A 20497-nucleotide genomic window follows, 5' to 3' on the forward strand; every position below is an offset into this window, starting at 1 on the left:
GAGCAAATTATTGTAGTTGCTGGAATCTGTACTGAAAACAATAAATGTTGGAGATCACAGTGGGTCAGACAACATCCATGGAGAGTCAGCAAGCTAACATTTAGGGTCTAGATGACTCTTCAACAGATTTCTGCTGCACGGTTTGATTTTATCACCGAAGGATTTTATGTCAACCAATTCAGTCTGAGAGCATAGAAAAGAGATGGTGTCTCTCCCATAGCTCTGCAAATGCTTCTTTTTCAAGTATTTATCCAAATTCCCTTTTGAAAATAACATTCCAACTGATTCTGCTTCCCTGATACTCTCAGGCAATTCATTCCAAATCACAAAAAGTCATTGTGTTTAAAAAAATCTCATCTTCCCTCTGCTACTTTTGACAAGTACCTTTAATCAGCTTCCTCTGGTTACTGATAGTAGAAAGAGTTTCCCATGATTAAAGCTCTCAATTTTAACCACACTTATTACATATTCGCTTAACATACTCTTCAAAGGAGAACAATTCCAGTTTCTCTTAGTCTCTGTTCACAACTGAAGTCCCTGATACAATTCTAATAAATCTCCACATCCTCTCAACACCTTAATGTGTTTAGTGGTGCCCATCACACAGGTAATCAAACATAATAACAGAGCAGTACTCCAACTCTCTGTTTCTGCTGCACATTGAGATGCGCTGGGAAACCACTTTGAGAAAGAAATAACTTCATGACCTCTCTTTCAAAGTAATAGTTTGCGAATGCTCAAATACAAGGAAGTAGCATCTTTCATTACCTCAACACTCTAAAGCACTTCACAATTAATGAACCACCTTCTGAAATGTTGAAATGCAAGAAGAGTGACATTCAACTTAGAGATAACTCCCATCTATAAAGAGATAATGATCAAATAACCTATTTTGTGATGCTTTTAGAGAGATAAGTATTGGGTAGCACATGAGAGACGATTCTTCTGCTCTCCTTTGAAATGTCACAAGAACATTTATGTCCATCTGAGAGCCTAGAAGGAAATAACCGTGGGAAAAAAAATGGTTAATGTTAATGAGACAAACTGACCTCTAACTGGTCCTCCATTTTGAAGTATACAACAGTCTAATTTATCAGTTTATCTGATATTTCCTTCCTGGAGTACAGACAGGAAATCAGTTTAATGTCTCTTTTGAAAATTGGCACTGCTGATAACACAGCACTCTGTCAGTATTGCATTGGAGTGTCTGACTGAACTTAGTGCTTAAGTAAAAAAATGAAAGAACTGCCATGCTGAGTTCTGAGGAAGGGTCACCGTGCCTGCAACATTAGTTTCGACTTTTCTTCACAGATGCTGCCAGACCTGCTGAGCTTTACCAGCAGGTTCTGTTTTTGTACTTAAGTGTCGGGAATGGGACCTAAGTCTCAACTCAACGTTTTGACTCAAGAGTGCTACCCAGTTAACCATAGCTGATGTAATACAAACTGCCCATGATAATTGATGCTCATCACCACAGGGACAGGCCTCCTGATCGAACTAATGATAGCTCACCTGTGATATCATCTCAGAATAAAAACAAAAATGTACCGTCTTTGTGCTGTCATAAATATTTTTACGTGGTATCACTGCATTTTATCAAAAAAAAAGTTCACTGTAGCATTCCAGGCATGTCTGGCTAAGGTGAAACATGGCCCACACTGTCATTGCAGCAGATTCTATAGAACCAGACACCTAGGCAGAAATCAGAATCATTTTTCTCAAAGTTTTTAAAAATCCTTTGAACTAAAAGATTACACAGCCAAGTTTGCGATCTGCTACTTCCACTGGGGAGCAGCATTGAATAGAAAGCTAACTGTGGCTTTTCTCGTTTAAAAAAAAATTCATGAGACAGGGGCTTCACTGTCTAGGCCAGCATTCACAGACAGGTGCTGGTGAGCTACCTTTATGAACAACTGTGGTTTAGGGACATTGGCAGCACTGGTTATCACAGAATTTTGCCTTGGTGACGTTAAAGGAATGGCAATGCAGTTTGAGAGTGGTTAGGAGGAGAGCTTGCAGGTGAGTGTGTTCCAATGCACCTGCAGTTCTTGCCCTTCTATGTAGTAAAGGTTGAGAGTTTGGAAGGTGTTGGCTAATGAGCCTCAGTGAGTGCGGAAGTGCATCTTGTAGATGGGATGCAGTATTGCCACTGTGTATTGAAGATGAAAGGAGTGACTATTGAAGGTGATAGATGAAGTGCCAATCGACCAGCTGCTGGATGGTGTCAAACATCTGGAATATTGTTGGAGCTGCCCTCTTCCAGGAAGTGGACAGAATTGTGCATTATAAATAATGGATTTGTTGCAAGGTGTCAGAAAGTGAGTTACTCCCTGCAGACTTCTAACCTGTTCTCGTAAATATTCATACACAGAACCTTTTGTATGATTATTCCATTTCAGTTTCTGGTCAATGGTAATTCCCAAGAAATTTATAGCGGGGTTTCAGAGACATTAATGCTCTTAATGTCAAAGGGTGATGGTTGGATTCTCTCAGGTCATTGCCTGGCATCTGTGGCACGAATGTTGCTTGTAACATATCAAGCCAGATTACGGTCCAGGTCTTGCTGCTAATTGTGTTCATATTAAAATCCTGGAGAAAAGAGATTTTAATCAAAATAAGTGGGAAGACAAGTGGTGACAATGACAGAATCTGTACAGGGACACAGACAGTTAAGTTCGGCAGATGGAATATAATACAGGAAAATGTGAGGTTATGAACTTGAGCAGAAATAGAGGAGCTGAATCTTGTTTTATTGGAGAAAGGCTTTAGAAAGCTAAAAGACAGGGATTTTACAAAAATCTAGCATTCCCAAATTCAGCTGGTAATAGGGAAAGCAAATTTATTTTGAACAAAATGGAGTATAAAAGTTGGGAGGTTTTGCAAAAATTTAATGAGGCTCTAGACAAAGCACAAGCCGGTATACTGTGAACGGTTTTGGGTTTCTTATCAAAAGGAAAGATATACAGTCCAGAAAGGGTTCACGAGGCTGATACCACGAATTCAGGGGCTGAGGACAGGCTGAGTACGTTGGGCCTGTACTCATTGGAATTTAAAGGAATGAAAGGCAGACTTGTTGAAATGCAAGATTCTTAGGTGTCTTGATGGGGTAGATAAAGAAAGGTCGTTTTCCTCTATGGGAGACTCCAGGACCAGAGGGCATAACCTCCAAGGGAAATGAATATGTGGAATTTGTTCTTGCAGAGGGTTATAGGGGGTGCATTGTTAAGTACGTTCAAGGTTGAGATAGACTTTCAATCAGTAAGGAAATCAGGGATTACAGGAGAAAGATAGGAAAGTAGAGCTGAGGATCAGCCATGATCTCATTGAATAGCAAAGCAAACTCAATGAGCTGAATGGCCTACATGTGCACTTACTTCTCATGATCTTAATCTTTCTCAAAAGGCTCTGATATAACAAATAAGGAGCAACTGGTCCACTGGCAGACAAGACAGTAACCAAAGAACACAGACTTAAGGGAATTCAAAAAATAAGCAGAAGGAAATTGAGGAGAACTACTTCTTTATAATGAATTGTGATGTGCAATATGTTACCTGCAAAGACCTTGGCAGCTGTTTCTTTAGCAACTTTCAAAAGGACATTGGATAAATAATTGAAGGGGGAGAAAAGGGTGACTGGGCGCAAAGTGGAGCCTGTTTAATTAAGTAGCTCTTTGAAAGAGCTGGCATAAGTATGAAGGGGCGAATAAGGTATACTGTATGTAAGCATCGATTCTTTTGGAGATGTGACTTGTTTCATTGGCACAATTTGCTGTTAGATTTACTGACATTTCCCCAAATCTGGAAAACGGATGACATTTGAAATATTGTTTCCAGCTAGTGGCATTCATTAGTAATAATCATAAACCACAGGGGTCTTCATGTAGCTGCAACTTATACTGCAATAATCCTTTGTTAGAAAATGATGCAAGACTCATTAATGATAATAAAAAGGAGGTTGCCTAGTAACTTTCCCTTTGAACTCCGTCCCATTAAAATTTTATTCCATAAAAAAAAACCTCACTTTGGATTGGAGTTTAAAGGGATTTTGTCACTAGATGAATACTTTAGCAACTTTTTAAAAGTATAATTTGCAAAGGGAATGAAGTAATCAGAGTCATAAGCTTGTAAATTCACATTGCACACGAGACGACCATTTGGTCCATTGTGCCTGTGCAATCAAATTAGGCCCCGTTCGCCTGTTCTTTTCCCCGGCTCTGTGTATTTCTACAGTTTATTTGTTTTTTTAAAGTCACTATTGAACTTGGTTCTACAAACAATTCAGGCAGCACATTCCAGATCACAATAAACTGTTACACGGGAAATGTTTTTGCTTGTCCCCCTCTGGATCTTTTGACAATTACCATAAATCTGTCTCCTCTAGCTACTGACGCTCCCGCCAATGGAAACAGTCTCTCCTCCTTTACACAGTGTCCAAAATGGAAGTCTGCCAGTCCCTCTTCTACGAGGACAGCTGGCCAAACCCAATGATCATTTTTGAGTGCTGAGCCCCTCCAAAATAAATGACAAGTTCGATCAAACTACCCCATTGCTAATGGGATCATGAGGATTATGTTATATAGTGGCTCTCCTCAAGTTGCTCTGAAAATAGTCCAGTTGTATGGACATCATTGGTGTACAATAAATTAATACTCTAAAGGAAGGGGAGGGCGATCCACTTGAACAATGTTACTAAAAGATAACTCTTGCCTTCCTCTTATAAAAGCCAGTTGAGGGCAGGTTTCTAAACAAATGATCATAGGTAGTGACACTGCATGTTCTATAGAAGTTCACTTGAAGTGTTACATTTAATCACTTTGCACAGAAGGAAGCCATTCGAACCATTATACCCGTGCTGGTTCTTTGAAAGTGCGATTCAATCAGTCCCACTCTCCAGAGCCCTTCAAATAAATCCTTTTCCAAGACATATCCAATTATCTTCTGAGAACTGTTATGGAATATCTACTCTTCCAGTCCTTTCAAGGACCGTGTTCCGGATCTTACCACCCTTTGTGTGAGAAAGATTTTCCATCTGGATCTTTTGCCACTTATTTGAAAATCCATGAGCTCCAGTTACCGAGCCACATGCAAGAGGAAACAGTTGGGCTCTGCGTGACCCGAGCTTTCTTTCCCAAATCGAGCAACCAAACACTGAGATAACACAGAAATTAATAAGAGAAATAGCAGATCCTGGACTTAGGCCAGTGAGCACTAACAGGGACAGTAACAAAACTAACAAAAGCACATTCAGCTTCTTCAGCTGGCCCATTTAGTAGAAAAGATGGCTGGAATCATCCACGGGTGAGCCTGGAGGTAGGAAGGGTAGGGATAGAAAGGTAGTATAAACCAAACCTTACCATCTTTTCACCTCTGCTGGGAGGTCATGACCAATTGAAGGCCTTAAATGGGCACTTTGTGATCATTGAAGAGTCTCATGCTGCCACCACTGTGACGAACCAGGCTGCAGGTTGATTGGTTTTGCTCACTCAGAGCTGACTCTGATGGAACTGGACCAGTGTTAAGGACTCTCCACGTGCAAATAAAGCGTGATTTGGTGATGGGATCCCAGCCTTTGTGGAGTTATTTCAGTGGTGACGAGAGAAACACATGCTCCTGAAGAAATTCACTCGCAATGGTCATCTTTGATTTAAGGGAAACATTCTTGGTATCATGTCATTATTTGAGAAGTCAGACTCGTTTGATCTTGCTACCAAAGACTGGGCTCAGTATGTGGAAAGCATGAATTTTTTTTCCAAGCAAATGACATTGGGGCAGAGGTAAAGCAAGTGGCAATTCTCCTGACAGCTTGAGGACCCGCAACTTTATCAAGAGTTGATGGATTTAGTTAAGGAATATTACGACCCCAAGTTTTGGATGGGGTGGTGGGTATTAACTAAATCTTGCCACTTTTCCACCTCTGCTGGAGTGACATTCTGGGATGTCAACCTTCGCACCGTGTGAACAATTGAGGGCCCTAATTCTGAGATGCTATCAGTTTTGCTCAATGATTTGATAACCGGGGGAATCCATATTGGGATTTTTGACAAGGCTAAGATGACTGGCAGAGGCATGCGACTTTGATTCAACCCTTAACGAGATGCTGAGAGACCATTTGAGGCTAGTGGGATTAATGACGTAACCAAGCAAAAAGCGTCCACTTACTAAAGCCCAACTGGACTTCAAACAGGCACCACAACTGGCTTGATCATTGGGAAATGTAGCATGTGCAGCATATGAGTTGCAGGACATTCTGAAGGAAGTGGACACTGTCGCCAATCTGACTGGGCTTGAGGAACACCACTCGAGTCAAGGCAATTACATAGCCTCACTCAGGACACATCCTGAGCAGAGGGCCTCTTAGGTCATCCTACTGCAAAACCCCATACAAAGCCAAGCCTCAGCCAAACGGATCAAGGATCTAGGCTGGCAGGCCATTGTAGTTGCTGCCAGTGTGCAGATTCAATACAGCAAGAGTCCCACCAATCCTAAATTGAGTAATTGAACTCATAAGGCACTATCCAGGAGAGTTCATACCTTGGAAAGTCCACTTACATCCGATTTGGAACAGTTGAATTGCTTAGCACCATCCAAAACAGAGCCAATCAAAATAAACATCTTGTTAAATTGTCACCCAGTTCTAATTTGACCTGCCTGGGCTACCAAGCTGACAAGATCAGATTACACCAACTGGAGAATAGAGTGCATGTAATCAAAGGTACCCTGGTTCCCACGTCAGTACCAGAGCTTGGGTCTTTCCAAAGTTCATACATAACCTGGCCTCTGTCCAGGCATTTTTGCATCTACTCTTAAGGGTCAGCCTTATAAATGGTTGTGAAGCCCAGCCACAGCCTGGTATTGACATACGATGCCCCCCCCATGTGGCATCGGGTTAGTATTAGCTTGTCGGTGGCCTAATGGAGAAGAATGCCCAATAACATGCGCATCCAGGACTTTGACTGATGCAGAACGGGAATACACCCAGATAGAGAAGGACAGTTTGGTGTTCATACCTTTAATGGATGTAAGTATCTAATAGTAACAGACCACAAGCCCCTGTTAAGACTACTTAAAAAGAGGACAAAGCAGTGCCACGGATAGCTTCAGGCCAAATTTCAGCGGTGGGCTTTCATTCTAAGTGTCTATAATTACAACGTGGAACACTGTCTGGGAGGCCAAATGTAGATGCATTGAGCTGTCTCCGAGTGGCAGATACACAACCCATGGTTTTGCCACTAGAAAGGTCCAAATAATGTTTTTCAATTTCTCGGTTACACTCCCAGTCACAGCTGACAATATCAGATGCAGAAGGATCAAACTGAAACAGCTGCTGATGAAGGGGGAAACTAAAAGGGCCGGAACTGAAACCCTTTTTGGACCCAGAGAGACCAGATCCCAGTACAGGGTGTCTTTTTGTTATGGAGAGCAAGAGTGATTGTCCCAAACAAAGATCACTGCCAGGCACAGGCTGACCTCCATGAGGGTCATCCAGGAATTCCAGAAATAAGGATGTTGGTGAGAAGTCATGTTTGGAAGCCAGGATTCAAAGCAGACATCACTGCATTGGTGGGGCAGTGCCCAGGGTGCCAGCAGCACCCCCACATGCATGGGAATGGCTGAGTAAACCTTGTACTTGGTTATCCATTGACTACGGAGGTTCTTTTATGGGATCAATGTTCTTAGTCATTGTGGATGCTCACTCAAAATGCCTGGATGTGCACAGAAATGATTCAGCAAACATAGGGATGACGATAGATAAACCGTCCACATTTACTTGCAATGCATGGACTCCCAGAAGTGTTGGTCACGGGTAAGAGCCATCATTTATCAGGAGGGAATTTGACTATTTCCTAAAGTTGCATGGTATTCGTCATATAAAGGACAAATCCATAACATCCATCATCCAATGGTCTGAAATAAAAATCAGCCCAAACTTTGAAGGTAGGCTTAAAGAAATAGCCTACAGCTTAATTAGATACCAAATTGGCCCGGTTCCTATCTGATTATAGGACCACACTTCATGCGACTACAGGGATAGCTCCAGCAGAGTTGCTGATGGGGAGAAAAATCCACACCAGGTTAAATCTGATCTGCCCTGATCTAACGGGGGTGGGTGGGAAGGTGAAATGGCATCAGGAACAGAAATGCCTGACACAAGATTCCGCTCAGAAAGGGGACTATGGGAATTGCCCTGCACGGTAAAAGAAATGGTTGATGCAAGGATCGGTCCATTGACATAACTCGTGGGTTTTACAACAATTGATGATAGCTCCAATTGTCACCATCACTGCAACTTGCTTGATTTTCCACGTTTGAGATTTACATCTGTCTTCTGGGCCTCTGGATTACCAGCCAGAGAAGTGAAAGTCACCTTCGTCCCTGGGGACCAAAGGCTGCTCGCTGAACAGAGAGACAAACCGTAAGTGTAAACCGGGGTGGGGGTGTGTGGTGGTGTCAGCCCACCTTAAGTAAAGGACAAGCTTGAGAATTTATGGCCTTTATAATTACCTCAGCCAGTACAGAAATTGTTTGTTCACTGTTGGCATCAGCTGTATTACAAACCCACCATCCTGTCAACTGAGCTAAAACAACCCCATTATTAATCTAGCAATATTACCACTGGGCCATCACATTAGACATCTCCTTCTGATATTCATCATATTACCATAATTGGATTCCACACTATCAACATCCTGGGCATTCCCACTCTTTCATTACCCATCCCCCAACCCCCCACCCCAACCCCAACCATTGCATAAATGCTCCCCTCCAAATCTCCCAGCAGCTTGACTTGGAAACAGCTTACTGTTCCTTCACTGTCACTAGGTCAGTATCCTGGAACTTCCCTAACAGGATTGTGGGTGTACCACATGGACAACAGTGGCTCAGTAAGGCAGCTCACCACCGCCTTCATGGGAATTTGGATTAGACAACAAATTCTGGCCTTGTCAGCGTGAATCCAATGAATGAATAATGCAAACAAAAATATTAACCAATACACAAAGATTTGCATTTATATTGCTTTCACAACCTCATGTCCTAAAGCCCTTTACAGCAAGTGAAGCACTTTTTGTCGTGCACTCACTGTAGGAACCAATTTTTACAATACAAGCTCCCACAAACAGCAATGACGTGATTAATAACCCTTTGTATTTGGTACTGTTCAATTGAAGGATGAATATTGGCCCTGGGAAAACTCATCAGCTCCTCCAAACACCATTTAGACCTTTTTAAATGGAGTAAACAGAGAGCCTCATAATACCTTCTCAGCCAGGAGACAGCAACTCAGGTTATGCAGTTCTCAGTACTGCGCTGGGTATATCAGCTTCGGTTGTGTTTAGGTCTTTGAAGTGAGACTTGATCCTCTAACCTTCTAACTCAGGAGGTGAGTAAAGCTACCCACTAAACCACAGCTGATGCTATTAACCACTGGCAGCACTTTAAAAATAGCTGGATAACATGCTAGCAGTAGCATCGTTGAGAGCGTCTACCAGTTCAGGAGTAGATTAATTTTCACCAGTTAATTATTCAGCATTTCTGTCTCAGAATTTAAAATCTGCACTTTCTTTGGCTTCCTTCCTCTGTGCAAGTTCTTAGAATTTACTGAAGCACTGAAGTGTTAATTACTCTCGTCTATCCTTTGAACTACAGGAATGAGCCTGATTGTGCAGTAGACATCGTAAGCACCACCAAGAAACAACATTTGCGTTGACTGCCACTTGCTTTAATGCTGTAGATCACAGCTCACAGCCCTGATTATCTGAACCCATCTATTATGGATCACTTGGCCCTGATAACCTCAGAGTTCCTGCAACATTGACAATTTTATGCACCTTTTGGGAAAAAAAGGTTTCACATCTGAAATAAATCGTTAGTCTATCATTTCATAGTACCTTCAGACACCCTGCAATCATACCTTAAGGAATTTTTTTTTTAAAAACATGGAATTGCTGAGGTCAACAAAATACTGAATTTGATCTACAATCAGTTGGCGAAACTACTTCATTATAAAATATACAACATGACATTGCACATACAACGATGCAAACAGGATTAGATCCACAAAGAAATAGATCACTTTTTTAATTTAAGTGAACTATTATGAAAAATTGTCTTCAAATAACATGACGCAGCTGTTATTAATACGAAGCCAAAGTCTTATGTTATGGAGGCCTGAACCACAAGAATGATTTCAGTTCATAGTAATTAAGCAGCTTCCTTTCTTTCGCCTACGAAAACTTTACAGCACATTATTAGCCAGTAACAATGGTGAGCTGCAATTCCTCATTTTATTTAAAGAGATACTGCAATGTTATTTTGTGGCTGGTATGTGGTCCAGAAACTGACCACGCAGTAATTCTCCGATACTCGTGTAGCTCAGTGTGGAGCACACTCGCTGAAGTTAGAAGCTTGTGGAGTCTAAATGCTCCTCCAGAGGTTTGAAGACATAAACCACATAGATATTAAAATAGATAATTCAGCCATTGTCTAATATCTGTTTGGGAGACCTTGTGTGGAAATTAGATGCTGCTTTCTCCAAGTTATAAATATGGTAATAGGAGGAGAAGGGCATTCAGCCTCTTGAGCCTGCCCCACTATTCAATAAGATCATGTACCTCTCTACAACCGATAACCTTTGATTAGCTTGTCTAACAAGAATTTATCCATTTCTGCCTTAAAAACATTCAACAATACTCTGAAATTTTCTGCCTCAGAAGGCAAAGTTACACAGACCTCAGAGAAAACAAAATTCTTCTGATCTATCTCCTAAAAGACGACCCCTAATTTTTGAACAGTGCCTCCAGTCCAGAGTCCATGCAAGAAGCAACATCTTTTCAGGGTGCATCTTGTCAATACCATTCAGGATCTTACAGACTTCAAATCAAGTCACCCCTCATCTTCTAACTCCAGAGAAAACAGGCAGCCTGTCCAACCTATACATAAGACAACCTATTCATTCCAGGCATTGATCTTGTAAACCTCCTCCAATGCATCCTTCCTTAAATAAGGAAGCCAACATGATATTTGAGGTGTGATCTCAGCCAATGCAACTGAAGTGTAACATTCTTATGCTTATGTTCAATTCCTCTCGTAATAAAGGTTAGCGTCACAGTGGCTATCAGATTATAAACTGTACCTGCATTTTAGTTTCACATGACAACGCAGTGGCCTAGGTCTTTCCGCAGCTTGGAATTTTGCAATTGTTCACCAGTTGAGTAATAATCTGCTATTTTATTCTTGACAAAGTGAACAACTTCACACATTCCCATTCCAAATCTGCCAGATTTTTGCCCACTCGCTCGACCTGCCTATTAGTCCAAAAACTCCTTAGACCTTCTTCACAACTTACTTTCCTACCTGGCTCTGTGCTGTCTGTGACTTTAGCTACCATAACTCAATCAGTTTCAAATGTAACTGCACATCTGAACAGACTTAAATCACAACAATGAGCTTTGCAGCAGTCTGAGTTTCTCAAAAGGTGTTATATAAATAGTAGCTTTTCTCTCTCAGGCATTCTACAATGTGTCTGGTGTAAAGGCTAAATATTTTACAATCTTCACTGTAAATGATTGACCCCAGCTAATGGGAAAACCAGCAGTGAAACCATTCAATTTACTGAAGCAGGCCTGCAAAATTTCCACTGATGTCTTCTGCATTTTAAGACACGATAAAAAAACCTGCACTCATGTGGGAACAACAATCCAGTTCACAAATGATTAAGAATTAGTAGTTACTTAATAACTTGGACAAAACAAGAATGAAGACTGAATCTGGATTTTAAGAAAGGTGTGTTATTAGAAACGTCCCTCAAACACACTCTCATTGCCAATTAGGAAGTTAACACAAATTTTGACTTAGAATTGGATCAGTCAGAAGTTACTCATTACAAGCAAGTGCTAACTCACCCTCTAGAAGCACCTCTTTGCCTGCTCTCTTCAGCACTTGCACTGCCTCATCATGTGTTGCATCCCTCAGGTCCACAGCATTCACTGATAAGATAGCATCCCCCACATATAGAGCTTCGGTCTTATCAGCTGCCAAACCTTTGAAGATCTTCGAGATCAGAATTGGCATCTTGTTCTCTTTGCCTCCCTTGATGCTGATTCCTAGGCCCCCAACCTCTTGCTTTAAAAAAGGTAAGAAAAAAGATGTTGTTACCATTAGGATCAGTGTCACACCCTCCATAATACTGCCACCCTTAAATAACTGAAATTCTGAAACACTCCAACATATTCCTGTTCAATGCTTGCTTTGCTTCAGGACTTTGTACTCCTGCCTCCGAGTTAGAAATAATGAGAGTTCCAGTCTCAGCCCAGAGACTGGAGCCCAAAAAAGTCTGAGCTGGCATGGCACTCTTGTGGGGTACAGAGAGAATGGTGCATTGTCAATAGATGTTAAAGCCAACACAATTTAACTTGTCTTTAGCTCTTGAAACTTGCATTTGCAGAGTGCCTTCAACACAGTAAAACTTCCCAAGGTGCTGCACCAGAGAGCATTCGCCACAATGGAACATAAGACAGTAAACTCAGTCAAAGAGAAGGACAGAGAGGTGGGGAAGTTCATGGTGAGAACATACAGCTTCAGGCCTTGGAAGCTTAAGACAGGACCAACAACAGTGAAGTGAAGAAAATTGGGGATGTAAAACAGGCCTGAACTGGTGGAACGTAGAGATCTAGCATGGTAGCCAGACTGAAGGAAGTTGCAAACAAAGGGAGGGCTGAGGCTTTGGAGCTGATGCTGTGTGATAGAATACTCCAGATCAGTCCAGAATGAAGGACACTAGCAAAAGAAACTGCTTCTTCAAATCAATTCCTGCAGTTCCTGCTCAAAAAGAATCTGTGATATTGTGATCAGAGATAATGGGAACTGCAGATGCTGGAGAATCCGAGATAACAAAGTGTGGAGCTGGATGAACACAGCAGGCCAAGCAGCATCTGAGGAGCACAAAAGCTGACGTTTCAAGCCGAGACCCTTCATCAGAAAAGGGGGATAGGGAGAGGATTCTGAAATAAATAGGGAGAGTGGGGGAGGCGGACTGAAGTTGGATAGAGGAGAAGATAGGTGGAGAGGAGAGTATAGGTGGGGAGGTTGGGAGGGGATGGGTCAGTCTGGGGAGGACGGACAAGTCAAGAGGGCGGGATAAGGTTAGTAGGTAGGAAATGGAGGTGCGGCTTGAGGTGGGAGGAGGGGATAGGTGAGAGAAAAGCAGGTTAGGGAGGCAGAGACAGGCTGGGCTAGTTTTGGGATGCAGTGGCGGGAGGGGACATTTTGAAGCTTGTGAAATCCACATTGATACCATTGGGCTGCAGGGTTCCCAAGCGGAATATGAGTTGCTGTTCCTGCAACCTTTGGATGGCATCATTGTGGCACTGCAGGAAGCCCATGATGGACTTGTCATCTGAGGAATGGGAGGGGGAGTTAAAATGGTTTGCATAGTTCATTGCTAACTGAGCGTAGATGTTCTGCAAAGCGGTGCCCAAGCCTCCGCTTGGTTTCCCCAATGTAGAGGTAGCCACACTGGGTACAGTGGATGCAGTATACCACATTTGTGGATGTGCAGGTGAACATCTACTTGATGTGGAAAGTCACCTTGGGGCCTGGGATGGGGCTGAGGGAGGAGGTGTAGGGGCAGGTGTAGCACTTCCTGCGGTTGCAGGGGTAAGTGATGGGTGTGGTGGGTTTGGAGGGCAGTGTGGAGCGGACAAGGGAGTCCCGGACCCCGAACCGTCAGCTTTTGTGCTCCTAAGATGCTGCTTGGCCTGCTGTGCTCATCCAGCTCCACACTTTGTTATCTATGATACTATGCTCTGTGGGCACAGGAAATGATTCATTGGAGGCTCCCTCAGACATTAGATTATTTCAGATAATGCAAAACCTCAGAGACCACAAGGAAACAAACAAACTACTTCAGCCTTTGAAATAAAACCGTTGCCAGCGTAACCCCTAGCATGGGGAAATAGTGCGTGTGGATGTAATCTTACTAGCGGTTTTCAAATCAAAATGAACAATGTCTTTGGAAAATACATAGATGCGAACATAAACTTTTGACACACAATTGTTAACTATGTAGAATTGCAGGAGGAATCCACACATTAGGCTTTCAATAAGTTTGAACAAAGAAAAATAAAGCACAAATGTGAAAGAAGATCATGGTTAAAAGGAGTTAGGTTATGAGAATAAGTTGGATAAAATAGATTGTTACTCCCTCAAGGATATGACCTAGCTGTGACGATTAAGGGAATTGATAAGACAAACAGAAAATTGACAATATAGTAGAACGTTGCAGCTGTACTGATCAAAACCAGTATCCAACTGAGTCCCATCTCCCAGCTCTTGATGTGTAACCTTGTGGGCAGCTCCAGTGCATATTCAAATAGTTCTTGGTAATGTAATGAAAGTCTCTGTCTTTATCACAACTTCAGGAAGTGAGATCTAACTTCCCATTACCCATGAGTAAGAAATACTCTTCATTTTCCATCTAAGCTTTTCACCAATTACTTTAAATCTGTGCTTCCTAGCTATTGACCCATTAATGGAAATAAGCCCTTTCAATCCCCCTCTAAGGCCCTCATAATAATATATACTTCAATAAGTAGTGAGAAACTTTTTTCACTAACGGCAGGCATTTTCTAACTTAGAACTAAACTGTTCAGGAACCAGTTCTTCACAAAATGAACATATGCTTGTCGGGTGAAGGTATAGAAGAACTTGCAATCAAGAACAACGGAGTTTCTCACATACAAAGCAGAAATGATCTCATCCAACTGACTTGAGGGGCTTTCTTCTCTTTCCCATAAATGCTGGAAATCTGCGTTGAAACAGAAAACTCAACAAATAGATTTTAAATTAAGACAGATCCATAGAATCATAGAATCCCTACAGTGTGAAAGCAGGCCATTCAGCCTATTAGGTCCACACCAACCCTCCAAACAGCATCCCACCCAGACCGTGACCCAGCCTCCTACCCAATCCCTGTAACCCTGCACTTCTCATGGCCAATCCACCTAACCTGCACATCTTTGGACTGTGGGAGGAAACTGGACTGCCCAGAAGAAACACACGCAGACACGGGGAGATTGTGCAAACTCCACACAGACAGTCGCCCGAGGGTGGAGTCAAACCCAGGTCCCTGGCGCTGTGTGGCAGCAGTGCTAACCACTCAGCAATTACGTGCATACTTATAACAGGGCATGTTTGTTGACCAGAAGATGTTTAATGCAGTTTTCATTTAAAATGGAATTCTGGTATAATGGGGAATTTTCACATGTCATGACAGCCAAATGCTTGACTTTTGAACTGAAGGACTACTGTTAAGTGAAGAAAACGAGTTTGGATCAATCCAGAAAGAATAACAAAGTAACTACTATCTGTAATTTTCATCCTGATTTTATCTGTGCCTGTCGGGCGAAAACTGGGCTGGACAAGGGGAGTGAGGGGTAGTTAAAATAATGGGATGCAATTATCACTTCCGCCAAAGTTGCTTCCTGGAAGCTGAGTCCCATGTTAACCTGCAATGTTTTAAATCTGATTAAATCTACAGAATATGCAATAATTATCCCAAGGCTTGAGTAAGAGGAAGCACAGTCTCGACTTCAGCAGGAGCAAATGCAGAACCCTCCCACGTCACAAAAAAAAAATCTCAACCACCCCAAACGCATATGCAAAATCTGCCTTAGCTCTGAACCTGGTTCAAACCTGCAGCCAGACCTTGCAGTACACATTTCAGGAGTGAGATCAGCTCAAGATCTGAACAGGTCCAAATAGTTAAGGTTTTAACATTTCATTTTAGGCTTCCTTATAGGCCAGTACAGGCCAGAAGTTCTTTTTCTCTTATTCTAACTCCCTTGCCCTGGGCCCCAATTCAATCTTTGACAGGCCTTCACCACCAGAGAGTGGCTTCACACTCATCTCCCCTTAACCCTGACAGCACTTCTACTCACCCCTCATCCCAACTGAAGGAAAACCCACTGTTTTGAAAATGGGTTTGCAGCATCTGTGCATCGCTGACTAAGCCAACATTTATTGCCCATCCCTTGTTACCCAGACACTACTGTGGGTCCGGAGTCACATATAGGCCAAAGCAGATAAGTATGACAGGTGGGGCTGTCTTTAGCTTTTTATTGTAGGTTTCTATCAAGTTTGTTTTATTCATTCACATGACAAGTGCAATGCAGGTGAGGCCAGCATTTATTGCCCATCTCCAATTGCTCAGAGGGCAGTTAAGAGCTAATCACATTGCTGTGGGCCTGGAGTCACTTGTATGTCAGGCAAGGATGGCAGATTCTTTCCCTAAAGGACATTAAGTGAGCCACATGGGTCTTTCGGGGCAATTGGCGATGGATTCATGGCTATCATTAGAGTATTAATTCCCAATTCTTATTAAATTCAAATGCCACCATCTACCATAGCAGGATTCAATCCCGTGTCTCCCGAACATTACCTGTGTCTCTGGATAAAGCAGTCCAGCCACATTACCACTAGATCGTCACCTCCCCTAATTTACTTTCACCATTTGCCATGGTTGGATTTGAATCCATTAGCCCAGACGATTAGCCTGGCGTTCTGAATTACAAGTGACATTAAAACCATGCTAATACCTCCCACCTAACTAATAAGTTGGTCGTATTTAGATGCTCAGTAACCTAGACTTAACAGTAGAATATCAGTCCAGATCCTAGTTTAAACAAAAAAAGCAAGAAAATCAGGAAAATAAAAGCAGGGGTGAGCAATCTGGAAGAAACTTGTTGGTCTTCCAGGACAAGGAGTTGACCCTGATTGAGTGTTGTAGACTGGCACCTTCCAAGGTGCTGGACTTTGTGCTGAGAGACACACTGAAGCTTGGGGCAGCTGTCACCAAGGTACAGTGGGGAAAGGCCACAGTCTGAGGTCCTCTGCCGAAGGCAAGTCGGGATCCCTTCAGTTATCGGACCCTCTCTGTGCTTCAAACGCACAGTCTTGTCTTGTTCGAGTAAGAGTTTGAGTTGGTTTGTTTGTTAGATAGAGTCAAATTCCAATATTTCTTTGTTTCCTTGATATGCTACGTTGTGGCTAAATGTGTACTTTTTTATGATTAAAGTACATTTTTGAAGAAAAAGAAAATTGCTGTGAAGATGTTGAGTTGATTCACTACTATCCCATAGAATCCTTACAGTGTGGAAACAGGCCATTTGGTCCAACAGCTCTCCAAAGAGCATCCCACCCAGACCCAGCCCCCTACCACTCCCTGTGGCTAATGCACCTGACCTCCTCATCTCTGGACACTACTGGGCCAATCCACCTAACATGTACTTCTTTGGACCGCGGGAGGAAACTGGAGCACCCGGAGGAAACCCACACAGACATGGGGAGAATGTGCAAACTCTGCACAGATAGTTACTGAGGGTGGAACCGAATCCAGGTCCCCAGTGCTGAGGCAGCAGTGTTAAACACTGAACCCACTGTGCTGCCCTTTAGAGGAAGAAATGCCACCTTCACCTGGTTTGGAACTATTAGTTAATCCTGGCCCTCTGTGATTAACTCTCAAGTGCCCCCCAAAGCTATTTGCCACCTTCACAGGGCAATTGCCAGTCACGTATAAATGTGGATTTTTTTTTAATGTCACAGCTGATTGGGCCAGTGATCGCAATGGTTTATTTTAAAAGCTGATACCAGTGACTTTGGGATGTTCCAGGCGCTATATGAATGCAAGCTAATTTATAAACAGATGCGGAGGCGCCTGCAACCAAGTGCACCTCCCAAGCAAAGGGGCCAGCCTTGGGTATTCGATGGGTTAATTACAGCTTGTAGAGCTCTCGCCGGCGCTACTGCAAGCCCAGCGATTATTAATCATGACTGGGCACTTTTAACAAAAAAAATGGCAGAACTCGTAAAGTGATATATAGATAAAAAAAATCCAGACTCCGAACTAATTCGGAGCGGTGAATAAAAGGTAAGCACGAAAAACAAAATCACAGCAAACGCAGAAATTATTGCCACACTCAGAAGTTGTTGCGGAAAGAGCTGAATCCTGAAACTCTGCTTTCATTGCCCATTTCTTTATTTAAAAAGTTAATTTTTGGAACCCCTTCACGGCTCAAAACATCTAATCCCCACCTTGGTCACAAGAGACTGATTCAGACACAAGCGTGGGCTAATCCTGACGTTAAATCGAAAACATTTCTCCTCTCCCTTTTTGGGAAAGGTCGAATGTAACCAAAAAGGTCAAAGTGACCAACTAATGAAACTGTGGCACGTTGAGATTGTGCAGTTTTGCTGTTGACTGGGAATGGGACACGTATGGAATTAGCAAAACAGAGTGCCATCCCATGTCAAATGTCACTGCAAGAAAACACTGCCAACTTTCTGCAAATGGAATTTAAAACGTGCAACTGATTTACAATCAAAAGTACAAAGCAAAACAAAAGCATCACTGAAAATACATTAACTCAAACAGCAAAAAAAAGGGGGGGGTGGGGAAGGAGACGACAGACTTCCCATTCTCTCAGGAGGCAACTGGAAGTACCTTGATGACCCTAACGCTCCGTTTCTTGTTGCTGATAGTTTCGGGGATGTGTTCAGGTAGTTCGGTGAAGGCGTTGCGTACGGCCGTGGATTTGGGGCTGCGGGAGGCGGCTTGGGGACTTTGTGAGCCCGCTCCGTTGGTGAGTCCATTCCAGGAAGCAGTGTGCCCAGGCTGCTCACAGCTCAGGATCAGATTCTCCTGATTCAGGGTGGCCAGCACACGATGCCAGCTGTCCCTGACCAAAACTTCTAACAGTCCACTTCTCTGTACTCTGCCGGCTAACGCCATCTTTGTCGCATTCTTAAAATGCCACTCGGTCCAGAAGTTGATAAAGCTCCGAATGGCTGTAGCCCTTAAGGGGAGATTGGAATTCCTGTTTCTCTCTCCCTCCCTCCACTTCGTTTAGTGCCAAGAAATTCTTAAGCTCGGTTCCTGTTTGAGATGGACAAGTTAGACAACAAAAAAATCTCCACCCACTTTCTGATGTGAACTATAGAGGGTGTGTGTTGGAACTGGGAGGCGTGGAGTGTAACTACATCGCGCTAAAAGTTACATTGTCTTGTGCAGAATAAATGAACCAGTCACTGGTTTAAAGGTGTGGGCCGTCAGGTGTAAATTTCAAATTGAAATTGACCCGGGAAATCCCAGGCTTTAATAGTTGGCTTCACCTCCTGCTTTGAGCGTGAGAGAGATTTTGGGGAGAATAGATTTCTCTAACGATAAGAGCTGTTTCACTCCTTCGATAATCCAAAATACAATTTCACCAGGATCCAAAAGTATTGGCCACACAATGCCTGTCGTGTACAGGCTGTTTCAACTTTTCATCAAAACGGGCTAAAGGGAGAGGTAATGATGCACCTAATCAGAAACACACACGCACAAATCATAGTTTAGCACTTTAATTTAAAAATCCCTGTCTTCAAGCCGAAAAACTTAATCCTGTCAGACCTGCCCCAGATTCCACTCACAGCCCCAACCATAAAAGAGCAGGGAACCTCATTATACCTTGAGCAAATGCTGTTCCTCTGATGAAACGAGGAATACACGAGAACCGGGACGCCATAAGGTACGCACAAATGATTATAAAAACAAGGTTTGTTCCTGCACAATGTGCTGTTCTGTTTGGTAAAGGGAATCCGAAGCCAAGATTATTAAAGAACCAGAGTCCCAGGAAAAGCAGAGTTGTTTGACAGGAAGGGTCACACACCCCTACCAACTACCACAATTTATAATTGCACACATAGCAAACAAGGAGAAATTCCTTAACTGAGCGGGAACCTGTTTTTTGTCTAATGTTAGTTTCTACAGAGAACTACGACACCATGTGGCTTTAAGAGAGAATGCGCCTTACACGATACCCACAGGGTAACAAAGTGTGAAGCTGGATGTACACAGGAGGCGAAGCAGCATCTCAGGAGCACAAAAGCTGACGTTTCGGGCCTAGATCCTTCCGGATGAAGGGTCTAGTCCCGAAACGTCAGATTTTGTGCTCCTGAGATGCTGCTTGGCCTGCTGTGTACATCCAGCTTCACACTTTGTTATCTTGGATTCTCCAGCATCTGCAGTTCCCATTATCTCTGATCGTGATACGGACAGGGTTTATTTTTAATGCAAGAATATGCTTCGAGTGATAGAGCATGACAACAGACCCTACGGCTCAAAGTGGTCCATGGTGCCCCCTCAGCTACTTCCAATTGCCTGCATATTATCCATATCCCTCTAAACCCTTCCCATCCATGCACCTATCCAAATGTTATTTTTAAATATTGCTATTGTATCTGCCACAGCCATCTTCTTGGGCAGCCCATTCCATATACGTACCACTGTCTGCATGAAGAAGTTACCCCTTAGGTCCTTAAAACGTTTCTCTCTCACTTTAAACCTATGCTTAAAGCTATGCTGGGGAAAAGACCAGATGCATTCATCTTATCTGTGCCCCTCAATATTTTATACACCGCAATAAGGTCACCCCGCTCTCTCCTACATTCCAAGATATAAGGTC

General features: G+C 42.8%; 1 protein-coding gene across 5 annotated transcripts in view; it reads right to left on the reverse strand.

Annotated features, from left to right (window-relative positions):
- The window catches only part of sntb1 (syntrophin, basic 1), a 150780-nt gene that overhangs the window by 100523 nt on the left and 29760 nt on the right, over positions 1-20497 (reverse strand). For 4 of the 5 annotated variants that reach the window (XM_048529886.2, XM_048529885.2, XM_048529884.2 and 1 more), the window contains exons 1-2: positions 18496-18980; positions 11900-12119 (exon numbers count right to left, since the gene is read on the reverse strand). In XM_048529886.2, coding sequence (XP_048385843.1) covers positions 11900-12119; positions 18496-18783 — 508 coding nt within the window. In that variant the 5' untranslated portion in view covers positions 18784-18980. Of the gene's footprint in view, positions 1-11899; positions 12120-18495; positions 18981-20497 lie in introns of those variants that run through there. The other variant, XM_048529887.2, reaches the window with a different exon arrangement.

Source organism: Stegostoma tigrinum, chromosome 5, assembly GCF_030684315.1.
Source record: "Stegostoma tigrinum isolate sSteTig4 chromosome 5, sSteTig4.hap1, whole genome shotgun sequence".
NCBI classification, from domain to species: domain Eukaryota; kingdom Metazoa; phylum Chordata; class Chondrichthyes; order Orectolobiformes; family Stegostomatidae; genus Stegostoma; species Stegostoma tigrinum.